This window comes from Chrysemys picta, chromosome 20 (genome assembly GCF_011386835.1).
Source record: "Chrysemys picta bellii isolate R12L10 chromosome 20, ASM1138683v2, whole genome shotgun sequence".
NCBI classification, from domain to species: Eukaryota; Metazoa; Chordata; order Testudines; family Emydidae; genus Chrysemys; species Chrysemys picta.
Window position 1 is genome coordinate 76750 of NC_088810.1, and position 13293 is coordinate 90042.

The 13293-nt window shown below is 50.9% G+C and overlaps 1 protein-coding gene across 1 annotated transcript; it reads left to right on the forward strand.

Moving 5' to 3' along the window:
- Positions 1-612: 612 nt before the first annotated feature.
- On the forward strand, positions 613-5027 carry LOC101938626 (serine protease 1-like). The gene is made up of 5 exons (XM_005289492.3): positions 613-752; positions 2987-3143; positions 3313-3572; positions 4426-4562; positions 4734-5027. The coding sequence occupies exons 1-5, from the start codon at positions 713-715 to the stop codon at positions 4881-4883; spliced, it is 744 nt and encodes a 247-aa protein (XP_005289549.2). The 5' UTR covers positions 613-712; the 3' UTR covers positions 4884-5027.
- Positions 5028-13293: the final 8266 nt, after the last annotated feature.

Below are 13293 nucleotides of genomic sequence, written 5' to 3' on the forward strand. Positions count from 1 at the left end.
ACATCCCCACCTTGTTCCCTACCCTACAGTGCCTCATACTGCCACACTGGGGTATTGGGGCCTGCACTGACTGCAAGGAGAGAGTTCCCCCATTCACATCCCCACCTTGTTCCCTACCCTACAGCGCCTCATACTGCCATGATGGGGCACTGGGGCCCGCACTGACTGCAAGGAGAGAGTGTCTCCATTCACATCCCCACCTGGCTCTGTGTAATACAGCTCCCTCTAGTGCCATGATAGGGTACTGGGTCCAGCACTGACTGAGTGGGGAGAGCACCCCCTAATAGACCCCAACCCACTGACTGTAGCACAGCAACCCCTAACACTGCACTTGGGCATTGACTGCAAGGGAAGAGCATCTCTATTGAGCTCCCACCCCACTCCCTGTAGCAACCTGGGTTTTTACTAAGGCCAACTGTTAGGAATGGTATCCAGAAGTCCAGACACCTGCCATTGGACCGCTCCTATGGTGCATATTGAGGTGTCTAGTATTAGAAAAATAGATCTGGCTAAGAATCAGAAATAAACAAGCCAGACATACTTTATCACATGTTTCATTACCCTGTCAGTGGCTCATGTGAAAGCCGCATCTGCTGCCCACCTGGAGAAACCTCCAGCAAGCAGATTAGTAATAACCTTTCCATAACAGCTCCCCTATAAATACCTGAGGGCTGGGGCTTGTTCTTTTCTGTCCAACAGCCTGGAGAGAAGTATGAAAATGTGGCTCGTGCTGGCGTTGCTTGCGGCGGCAGGTAATTATGTTGTATGCAGCCAGGCTAGCTTGTGGAGCTCGGTAGTGACGAGTGGCAGGGACATAGCTGCAAAGTCAGAGTGAAATTAAACAGGCTCCAGCTAAGGATTAAAATGAAACAAAGTGTAATTTCTGCCGGAGCTAGTGCATTAGTAATGGAGCAGCTGAAACCTCTGGGTTCACCTGGGCATCGCTGCGTCCATGCTCTGTATTAGGGATGGATGAAGGGCCAGGTCCTCTGCTGTGTCCTGCCTCTGTCCAGCAGGAGTGGAGACGTGTGTTGACTAATATATGCTGGGCTAGTGCTTATATAACTCACATTATCAATAGGTATATATCAGTAAGTATTAAAACACATAAGAGCAATATAACAGTTACATAGCCTAGAGTGGCCTATGCTTGTTATAGAACCCTGCTCACTTATGCTAAGTATCCCATAGCCCCTTCCATTTTCTAAAGAAAGTTTTGGCTTAAGCAAATAGGGAAGCTGTCAAGCCCAGGACAGATGACAGTTTTACCATAGCACCAGATAAGGAATTGCTCTTATAGGCCTATACTGGAATGTCCCTAAGGAAAAGGACAAGACATGATTGTTCTACCCTCTCTCAGGTCTGGTCTATACTACCCGCCTGAATCGGCGGGTAGAAATCGACCTCTCGGGGATCGATTTATCGCGTCCCGTCGGGACGCGACAATCGATCCCCGAATCGGCGCTCTAACTCCACCAGCGGAGGTGGTAGTAAGCGCCGCCGACAAAAAGCGGCAGAAGTCGATTTTGCCGCCGTCCTCACAACGGGGTAAGTCGGCTGTAATACGTCGAATTCAGCTACGCTGTTCACGTAGCTGAATTTGCGTATCTTAAACCGACTCCCCGCTGTAGTGTAGATGTACCCTCAGACCCAGGAGGTGCCTTCATGCTCTTTGGTCCCTGGAATGCAAGTCTTCAGAACAAAGAGATAAGGGGTAGGACATGGTACCAGGAAAACAAGGTAGAAAGCGGATTAGTTAAATCTAGTTTCAGATGACATACAGAGTACCTTGTACTTGTAAACAGACAGGGTATAAAAAGATGGCTTTAGGGGCGTAACTTCGTGAGCACACCTTCCGTGTTAGGTGAATGTAACAACGCTGAATGAGACGGCTTCCTGGAGACTGGTATCGTATAGAACCTTTTCCCTGTACTATCTTATTACTGGCTTTCAGCAATAAACCTCGCTGATCCTGGTTATTCGGTCACTTGAATCTACCTCATAACAAACCGAAGTGTAGTCAAGCAACTGCCTATGCAATTTAACAATCCATGCAGATAAATGGGAACAGAGCAGTGGCGCACTGCCGCACAGGAGAGAGCCCGGTCTATCTAACAGTGGTATTTAAAATGACTATTGCCAAAATAAGGCCCCTAATCCAGCAACTTATAGTGCACAAACCCAATGGGCTGACTCACCTGAGTAAGGTCATATGTATGCACGAGTGTTTGCAGGATCGGGGCCTAAACAATGAATCCCACAAGCCAAATGGGCATCCTAGACTCACACGTGCTCAGTCTGCGCCACCTTGCCAGTGCTCACGAGTTTAATGCTCCTGACAGACACGTTCCCTCCCACTGCAGATTGTAAACAAGGCCCTTTATCTCTCTCAGAGTTTATCCAAAAGACATTGGAGGATCATTTTCAATGTCTAAAATGCTCCCATGTCACTGATCATGGCAGAGACTGGTGCAAACGCCTGAGTTCTAGTCACCCTGTATGGGATTTATTCACCTTCTGCATTTTGCTCATCTCAGGCAAGTGGAACAAGGCTCAGCAGTTTCATTTCCTGGCTTCTGTCTGCATGAGTCAAGGCTCTTGTGGTGCGTTTCCAACACAGCAAGAAAATGTAAAAACCCAAGGAGAGATAGCAGCAGTCCCCGATCCCACAGTCCGACCCGTACGGAGAGCACTAGCCCACTGGAGTCCCACTGAGAGAACATCTGTGTGGATCCCATTACAGGAGTGGGCTCGTGGTCCCATTAAAGCAACACTCCTGGGTTTAGGTTCTCTAAAGTCCTCCACTTTAAGGATTCGACACACTAACAGCATCCATCCTGGTCAGCGCCAGGGCCCACCACCAGCTCGTCAGACCCAAAGGGGGGGACGGGAACAAGAGTCCAGAGCTTTCCCAACCCCACTGCAGGATTTGCCACTTCATTACAGATGTCACCCATGTAATCCAGTGGATGCTTTCTCCCCACAGCTGCTGCACCACAGGGAGTAGACAGGATTGTCGGGGGATACGAGTGCAGCCCCCATTCACAGCCCTGGCAGGTCTCCCTTAATGTCGGGTACCATTTCTGTGGCGGATCCCTCATCACGGACCAGTGGGTGGTGTCAGCTGCCCACTGCTGGTACTAGTAAGTGTGGAATTCTGTGTGTGTGTGTGTGTGTGTGTGTGTGTGTGTGTGTGTGTGTGTGTGTGTGACTGCATCTTTATTGCAGCACCAGGTGGGTGGGAGCAGGCTGAGATTAGAGGGGCTGGTGCGGCCTGTCCAGAGGGGCTCTGAGCCACCGTTCGTTTCCCAGCCCCGACTCCATGCAGGTGATCCTGGGAGACCACAACATCCAGGTCTTTGAACACACCGAGCACCTGATGCGCATCGAGACCATTGTGTGGCACCCCAGCTATGACTACCAGACACTGGACCACGACATCATGCTCATCAAGTTGGCTCACCCTGTCCGGACGGACGCCTATGTCCAGCCCGTTTCCCTGCCGACCGCCTGCCCAGCTGCCGGCACTTCCTGTGTGGTGTCGGGATGGGGCAATATCCTCAGTGACGGTGGTGAGTTTCGCCCTCTCTCTGTCTCAGGAGCTCCGAGGCTGCTGAGCGCCATCATCTGCTGATGACACGGCCCACGATGTACCAGGCATTTGTGGATGTCCCTGCCCAGAGAATTCCTAGTCAAAGCACAGACACAGAGAGGCAGGGTTGGGGGGGGGAGGGACAGCAAAGAGGGATTTTATACAAGTGAGGTACCCTGACCTGGCCTGCCAAACTCCACTGGAGCCCCCTTCCACAACCCCAGTGATGAGCTCTGAGCCCATCTCTGCACACCCTCCGCCCTGTATTGACACTGCCCAGACCTGGCCAGCTGGCACAGCCCAGAGGTTAGCGTCCGCTGAGGCCGGCTGAGAACTGGAGCTTGAAACAGCGACAGGTGCATGGAGTTAGCACAAGGCCCTTGTTCCCATATCTGAGAAAACAAAGGCCAGACACAAGGCGATGGGTATTGCCAACAGTAACTAAACCATCCTCACATGTGCCCCTTCCCCACCCCACAGGGAGCCCATCCACATTTTATAGAGGGGGGAAGCTAAGCCAAAGCCCCTCCAGAGCTGTGGACAGAGCCCAGGAGTCCTGACTCCCCCACCCCACACACCCTGCTCTAACCCACTAGCCCCTATTCCTCTTTCAGAGCCAGGATAGTACCCAGGAATCCTGGCTCCCTCCCCCCCCCCCCTAATCCACTAGCCCCTACTCCCCTCCCAGAGCCAGGGAGAGAATCCAGGTGCGCTCATGCCCACTCAGAGTATTCTGCCTCCCTGGCTAGTGCTCAGGCAGATTTCATCCCTCCAGGGTGCAGCATGGGAAGGAGGAGAATGCCTGGTGCTAACAATTCCCCTCTACCTTTCAGTGTTCAGCCCCTACAACCTGCAGTGCGTCAACATCCCCATTCTCAGCAACGCAGAGTGCGAGGGCTCCTACCCCGGGATGATCACCAGCACCATGCTGTGCGCTGGCTACCTGGAGGGAGGCAAGGATGCATGCCAGGTGAGGGTTAATGGCCACGGCCCTGTCAGGCTGTTAGAGAGACTCTAGCCCTCCTGCCAGCAGACAGGGGGAGGGATCTGGGTGATGCATGCAGTATAAGGGACTGGGGAGGTACAGTGACTAACCGCCCACTAATTTGCTGGCATCTCCTTCCTCTCAACTTACACACAGGGAGACTCTGGTGGTCCACTGGTCTGCAATGGGGAGCTGCAGGGCATTGTGTCCTGGGGGGTCGGCTGTGCCCAGAAGGACCAACCCGGAGTCTACACCAAAGTCTGCTCCCTGCTGCCCTGGATCAAGAGCACCATGGCTGCCAACTAGTTCAGACAGAATGTGTCACGTCTGGGAACATGTAGACTCTCACCACTCCGCTGGACCCAGACAAGGGGAAGAGGGAGGCCATCTCGGTGAGGATTGGTGATGCATAGCCAGAGCAAGTGCAAGAGACCGTAATAAATCCAGCTGCCGCAACAAGTTATTTCTGTGTGTGTTGTGCTCTGGGTCCTGACGATTACAAGCTCAGCTAATTAATAATAATTAACATAGCAACTAGTGTTTTAAGGCCAGAAGAGACCTAGTCCGATCCCTGGAACAGCACAAGCCAGAGAATCTCTCCCAGCGACTCCTGCACTATAGGGAAATGTTCTGCCCTCTTGGTGCCCCTTTTTTATTCAGTGCTTCTCAAACAATCCCCAAACCTGCAGTCAGATCCGAATGTACACAGAGTCACCAGGGCCTGACCACGCAGATCCCACCGCACACTCAGTGCCACGCAGTCACATCAGTAACTCACCCAGCGCCACATGTCTGCACCTTCTGTATTAAAGGGCACTGGTTTAAAAGGGTGTCGGGGCTGGGTGCCAGGCACCGACCCCCCCAGACACTGCATACATATACCCTGAGAGTTAAGTTCCTCTCCACCAGCCCCCATCTGAGTATTAAGGCTTTCAAGATAGATTGTAGAAACACAGGAATGGCCCATAGTGGGGTGGGGGTGTTTCTCATTCACCGCTCACAGCCCCTACAAAAGGATGGAAATCGTTTTGGCAAATGATCCAACGCTAAAAGCTCTGGGAGCTTGCAGGGGCAGGTGAGTAACTCCATTGACTACAATGGGTTTGACTCACATGAGTAATGTTATGTGCCTGCAGGGTCTTGGTCTTTTCAGGACACAGATTAATTGGGTTTCTAACTGGTGTTAAATGGGGACGTTCCAAGCCTGGGGCCAGGAGGGCAAACACCAGAGAGGGATGATTGCTAAACTCTACGGGACATGCAGTAAACGCATGAAACTCACTGAGGTGCTCAGACCTCCCCCCAACACCCCCTGTTCAGCTATGGGGAACCAGGCTAGTGCAGTGGTTCTCAACCTATTTACCATTGTGGGCTGCATCCAGAATTACCTGTATGGCCCTGAGGATGTCACATGGGCCGAGCTGTGTGTTGATTGAGTGGAACAACAATTCACAGCCAAAGGGATGGCCAGCTGAGTAGTAGATTGCAAAAGGACACAGGTGATGGCCTGGGCACCATTTAAAAACCCAGGACAAATACTGCGAATAACTTCAGGAGGTTTGTGGTTCGCGCTCACCTAACAGTGGGCAGCCCTAGCCCAAACAGTGCCCCAGACAAGAAGTGTTTTCGGTGCCCCTCCCCCATTTGTTAAACTTTTGAATACTTTATTTTTTTATTGCATTTGTAACTCCTTTCACAACTATGATGCACAATTTGCTTGCATGATTTATCCCTGTCTAGGGTTACCATTCGTCCGGATTTCCCCGGACATGTCCGGCTTTTTGCGCTAAAAATAGCGTCCGGGGGGAATTTGTAAATGTCCGGACTCCCCCCCCCCCCATGCAAAACGAGCCGGCCGGCCGGATGGTGCCACTTACATGGGGCTCCGACAGCCAGAGAGACCCTCCTCCACTTCTCCCTCCTCTCCCCTCCAGCAGAGAGCACTCCCTGCATTCACAGATCGTCTCCGGCAGTTTGGAGCTCCCCCCCCGCTGCTCCCCAGCCTGCCGGGACGAATGGCTCACCGAGACATTAGGCGAAGAAAGGCCAACAACAAGGGGGCCAGGGGGTCGGAGAAGGGGCAGTCAAGAGACCGGGGGGGGGGTCGGGAGTTCGGGGGGGGGGTTTCTGGGGGTAGGGATAAGGTTTTGGGCAGTCAGGGTACAGATAGGGGGTACGGTCCTGGGGGCAGTTGGGGGGGGTCTTAGGAGGGGGCAGTTAGGGGACAAGGCACAGGGAGGCTTAGGTAGGGGGTGGGGTTCTGGAGGGCAGTTAGGAGCAGGGGTCCCAGGAGGGGGCAGTCAGGGGACAAGGAGCGGGGGGGGGGATTGAGAGCTCTGGGAGGGGCTGTCAGGGGGCAGGAGTGGGGAGAGGGGTCGGAGCAGTCAGGGGACAGGGAGCAGAGGGGTTTAGATGGGTTGGGAGTTCTGGGGGGGGCTGTCAGGGGGTGGAGAGTGGTTGGATGGGGCGTGGGAGTCCCAGGGGTCTGTCTGGGGGTGGGGGTGTGGATAAGGGTTGGGGCAGTCAGGGTACAGGTAGGGGGTACAGTCCTGGGGGGCATTTGTAGGGGAGGGTCTCAGGAGGGGGCAGTCAGGGGACAAGGAGCAGGGAGGCTTAGGTAGGGGGTGGAGTCCTGGGGGACAGTTAGGGGCAGGGGTCCCAGGAGGAGGCAGTCAGGGGACAAGGAGCGAGGGGAGGGTTGGGGGTTCTGAGGGGGGGAAGTGAGAGGGGCAGGGGCGGGGCTAGGGCAGGATGGGGCGGTGCCAGGGCAGGACGGGGGCGGGGCTCCTCCCGTCCTCTTTTTTGCTTGCTGAAATATGGTAACCCTATCCCTGTCATTTCCCCCTTTTGTTGACAACATCAAAAACCGCACCCTGAACCCAACATCCCCCCCCAGCCCAGTAACCAAGGTGGTTGCCTGGGTCACCGGCCCCTAAATCCAGTCCTAGAGCTGGCTCTGAGTCAGGGAGGTAGCAGAGATTTGGTTGTCCTGATCTTGTTGTTTGCACTTTTGATAAATGCAAAGTAATGCACGTTGGAAAACAATCCCAACTATACATACAAAATGGAGTCTAAATTACCACTCAAGAAAGATCTTGGAGTCATTGTGGACAGTTCTCTGAAAATATCCACTCAGTGTGCAGCAGCATCTGAAAAGGTTATCAGAATGTTAGGAACCATTAGGAAAGGGCTAGATCAGGGATCGGCAACTTTTGGCACATGGCCTGTCAGGGAAATCCGCTGGCGGGCCAGGATGGTTTCTTTACCTACAGCGTCCACAGGTTCGGCCAATCGCAGCTCCCACTGTCCGCGGTTCACCGTTTCAGGCCAATGGGGGCTGCGGGAAGCAACGCGGGCCAAGGGATTTGCTGGCTGCCCCTTCCTGCACCCCCATTGGCCTGGAATGGCAAACCATGGCCAGTGGGAGCTGCGGTCGGCCGAACCTGTGAATGCTGTAGGTAGACAAGCCATCCCGGCCTGCCAGAGGATTTCCCTAACAGGCCATGTGCCAAAGGTTGCCGATCTCTGGGATAGATAATAAGATATAAAATGTCTTAATGCCACTATTTAAATCCATGATAGGCCCACACCTTGAATACTGCATGCAGTTCTGGTCACCCCATCTGAAAAAAATATTAGAATTGGAAGAGATACAGAGAAGGGCAACAAAATTGAGAAAAGGTATGGAACAGGTTCCATATGAGAGATTAAAAAGACAGGGACTTTTCAGCTTGGAAAAAGAGATGACTCATGGGGGAATATGATAGATAAATGGTGTGGAGAAAGCAAATAAGGAGGTGTTGTTTACTCCACATAACACAAGAACCAGGAGTCACTCAATGAAATTAATAGGCAGCAAGTTTAAAACAAGCAAAAGGAAGTACTTCTTCACACAATGCACAGTCAACCAGTGGAACTTGTTACCAGATGATGTCGTGCAGGCCAAAAGTATAACTGGGTTCAAAAAAAGAATTAGATAAGCTCCTGGAGGATAGGTCCATCAATGGCTATTAACAGAGATGGTCAGGGATGCAACTCCATGCTCTGGGTGTCCCTAGCCTTTGATTGCCGGAAGCTGGGATTGAACAACATGGGATGGATCACTTGATTGCCTGTTCTGTTTGTTCCCTCTGAAGCACCTGGCACTGGCCACTGTCGGAAGACAAGATACTGGGCCAGGTGGACCATTCATAGAATCATAGAATATCAGGGTTGGAAGGGACCTCAGGAGGTCATCTAGTCCAACCCCCTGCTCAAAGCAGGACCAATTCCCAACTAAATCATCCCAGCCAGGGCTTTGTCAAGCCGGGCCTTAAAAACTTCTAAGGAAGGAGATTCCACCACCTCCCTAGGTAACGAATTCCAGTGCTTCACCACCCTCCTAGTAAAATAGTGTTGCCTAATATCCAACCTACACCTCCCCCACTGCAACTTGAGACCATTGCTCCTTGTTCTGTTATCTGCCACCACTGAGAACAGTCTAGATCCATCCTCTTTGGAACTCTCCTTCAGGTAGTTGAAAGCAGCTATCAAATCCCCCCTCATTTTTCTCTTCTGGCGACTAAACAATCCCCGTTTCCTCAGCCTCTCCTCATAAGTCATGTGCTCCAGACCCCTAATCATTTTTGTTGCCCTCCGCTGGACTCTTTCCAATTTTTCCACATCCTTCTTGTAGTTTGGGGCCCACAACTGGACACAGTATTCCAGATGAGGCCTCACCAATGTCGAATAAAGGGGAACGATCACGTTCCTCGATCTACTGGCAATGCCCCTACTTATACAGCCCAAAATGCGGTTAGCCTTCTTGGCAACAAGAGCACACTGTTGATTCATATCCAGCTTCTCGTCCACTGTGACCCCTAGGTCCTTTTCTGCAGAACTGCTACCTAGCTATTCGGTCCCTAGTCTGTAGCAGTGCATGGGATTCTTCCGTCCTAAGTGCAGGACTCTGCACTTGTCCTTGTTGAACCTCATCAGGTTTTTTTTGGCCCAATCCTCTAATTTGTCTAGGTCCCTCTGTATCCGATCCCTACCCTCTAGTGTATCTACCACGCCTCCTAGTTTAGTGTCATCTGCAAACTTGCTGAGAGTGCAGCCAACACCATCTTCCAGATCATTAATAAAGATATTAAACAAAACCGGCCCCAAGACCGACCCTTGGGGCACTCCGCTTGAAACCGGCTGCCAATTAGACATGGAGCCATTGATCACTACCCGTTGAGCCCGACGATCTAGCCAGCTTTCTATCCACCTTACAGTCCATTCATCCAGCCCATACTTCTTTAACTTGCTGGCAAGAATACTGTGGGAGACCGTATCAAAAGCTTTGCTAAAGTCAAGGAATAACACATCCACTGCTTTCCCCTCATCCACAGAGCCAGTTATCTCATCATAGAAGGCAATTAGGTTAGTCAGGCATGACTTCCCCTTGGTGAATCCATGCTGACTGTTCCTGATCACTTTCCTCTCCTCTAAGTGTTTCATAATTGATTCCTTGAGGACCTGCTCCATGATTTTTCCAGGGACTGAAGTGAGGCTGACTGGCCTGTAGTTCCCCGGATCCTCCTTCTTCCCTTTTTTAAAGATGGGCATTACATTAGCCTTTTTCCAGTCATCCGGGACCTCCCCTGATCGCCATGAGTTTTCAAAAATAATGGCTAATGGCTCTGCAATCTCATCCGCCAACTCCTTGTGAGGAAATAGAACAGGGGGGCCTTCCTTTTAATAGCCAGAGCTTTGAATCTGAAGGCCCCGAAATAAACCCTCTAGCAGAGATCTGTTATGCTGACAGCCTTTATACAGAGTAGTACAGGCCTTAGCATGAGCAAGACTGAACAACACAGTTCTCTGCCAGACTCGGTCAAGGGTAATGACCAGAGGAGGGGGGAAAAAGAACCGTGTTGTTCATTCTTGCTCATGCTAAGGCCTGTACTACTCTGTATAAAGGCCGTCAGCATAACAGATCTCTGCTAGAGGGTTTATTTCGGGGCCTTCAGATTCAAAGCTCTGGCTATTAAAAGGAAGGCCACCCTGTTCTATTTCCCCAGATCCTTTAGCACCCTCAGATGCAGCGCATCCGGCCCCATGGACTTGTGCACATCCAGTTTTTCTAAATAGTCCCTGTGACGTTATTGACATAAACTGGGACCGTATAGATCATTGTTGCAACCAAGGTCCTGTAGTGGCACCCAAATCTTGTATAAAGAGGGTCAAATGGGGTGTCTAGGACAAGGTTATGGTTTACTGGTTATGATTATGCTGTCTATATGTGTGTATCAGTTTTGTAGTTGAAGTTATGAATATTGGCTCTATACTGTCTGTATGGCGAATATTGGCTCTATACTGTCTGTATGGCAAACTTATGCTATGCTTCTGGGTGACATCCCAGACAAGCTGAGATTAGCTCTGCCTAGCCTGCTTGATGGCCCATTAAGGACCATCAGCTATACAATGGACCCATTGAGAGAAGGCAGATAAGCCTTGTAACTCAGCAAAGTATGCAGGGACTGGCCCATGTGACTCCAGACTCCATTTTGCTGTAATTTTCCACAGTAAGAACAAAGAGGTGTTCTTACACCTGGAAAAGACTATATAAGGCTGATGCCTCATCTCCATCTTGTCTTCAATCCTGCTTCATACCTCTGGAGGAACTTTGCTACAAGCTAAAGCTTTGAACAAAGGACTGAGGACCCATCCCAGCGGGGGATGTTCCAGAGACTTGATTTGAACCTGCAGTTTATTCCATCGCTGCTGCAAGCCTGAACCAAGAACTTTGCCATTACTGTATGTAATTGATTCCATTTAACCAATTCTAACTCTCATCTCTATCTTTTTCCTTTTATGAATAAACCTTTAGATTTTAGATTCTAAAGGATTGGCAGCAGCGTGATTTGTGGGTAAGACCTGATTTGTATATTGACCTGGGTCTGGGGCTTGGTCCTTTGGGATCAGGAGAACCTTTTTCTTTTACTGGGGTATTGGTTTTCATAACCATTTGTCCCCATAACGAGTGGCACTGGTGGGAGTACTGGGAAACTGGAGTGTCTAAGGAGATTGCTTGTGAGACTTGCGGTTAGCCAGTGGGGTGAGACCGAAGTCCTCCTAGTCTGGCTGGTTTGGTTTGCCTTAGAGGTGGAAAAAACCCCAGCCTTGGGCTGTAACTGCCCTATTTGAGCAATTTGTCCTGAGTTGGCACTCTCAGTTGGGTTCCGCCAGAACCGCATTGTCACAGTCCCGAACCACTTCTTTCTCCACAGAGGGCTGGTCCCCTTCTCCCCATATTGTGCTGCCCAGTGCAGCAGTCTGGGAGCGGACCTTGTTCGTGAAGACAGAGGCAAAAAAAATCATTGAGTACATTAGCTTTTTCCACATCCTCGGTCACTAGGTTGCCTCCCTCATTCAGTAAGGGGCCCACACTTTCCTTGACTTTCTTCTTGTTCCTAACATACCTGAAGAAACCCTTCTTGTTACTCTTAACATCTCTTTATAGCTGTAACTCCAAGTGTGATTTGGCCTTCCTGATTTCACTCCTGCATGCCTGAGCAATATTTTTATCTTCCTCCCTGGTCATTTGTCCAATCTTCCACTTCTTGTAAGCTTCTTTTTTGCGTTTAAGATCAGCAAGGATTTCACTGTTTAGCCAAGCTGGTCGCCTGCCATATTTACTATTCTTTCTACATATTGGGATGGTTTGTACCTGCAACCGCAATAAGGATTCTTTAAAATACAGCCAGCACTCCTGGACCCCTTTGCCCTTCATGTTATTCTCCCAGGGGATCCTGTCCATCTGTTCCCTGAGGGAGTCAAAGTCTGCTTTTCTGAAGTCCAGGGTCCGTATTCTGCTGCTCTCCTTTCTTCCTTGTGTCAGGATCCTGAACTCGACTGTCTCATGGTCACTGCCTCCCAGGTTCCCATCCACTTTTGCTTCCCCTATTAATTCTTCCCTGTTTGTGAGCAGCAGGTCAAGAAAAGCTCTGCCCCTAGTTGGTTCCTCCAGCACTTGCACCAGGAAATTGTCCCCCACACTTTCCAAAAGCTTCCTGGATTGTCTGTGCACCGCTGTATTGCTCTCCCAGCAGATATCAGGGTGATTAAAGTCTCCCATGAGAACCAGGGCCTGCGATCTAGCAACTTTTGCTAGTTGCCAGAAGAAAGCCGTGTCCACCTCATCCCCCTGGTCTGGTGGTCTATAGCAGACTCCGACCACGACATCACCCTTGTTGCTCACACTTCTCAACTTTATCCAGAGACTCTCAGGTTTTTCTGCAGTTTCATACCGGAGCTCTGAGCAGTCATACTCCTCTCTTACATAGAACGCAACTCCCCCACCTTTTCTGTCCTGCCTGTCCTTCCTGAACAGTTTATATCCATCCATGACAGTACTCCAGTCATGTGAGTTATCCCACCAAGTCTCCGTTATTCCAATCGCATCATAGTTCCCTGACTGTGCCAGGACTTCCAGTTCTCCCTGCTTGTTTCCCAGGCTTCTTGGATTTGTGTATAGGCACTTAAGATAACTCATCGATCGTCCCTCTTTCTCAGTATGAGACAGGAGTCCTCCCCTCTTGCGCTCTCCTGCTTGTGCTTCCTCCCAGGATCCCATTTCCCCACTTACCTCAGGGCTTTGGTCTCTTTCCCCCGGTGAACCTAGTTTAAAGCCCTCCTCACTAGGTTAGCCAGCCTGCTTGCGAAGATGCTCTTCCCTCTCTTTGTTAGG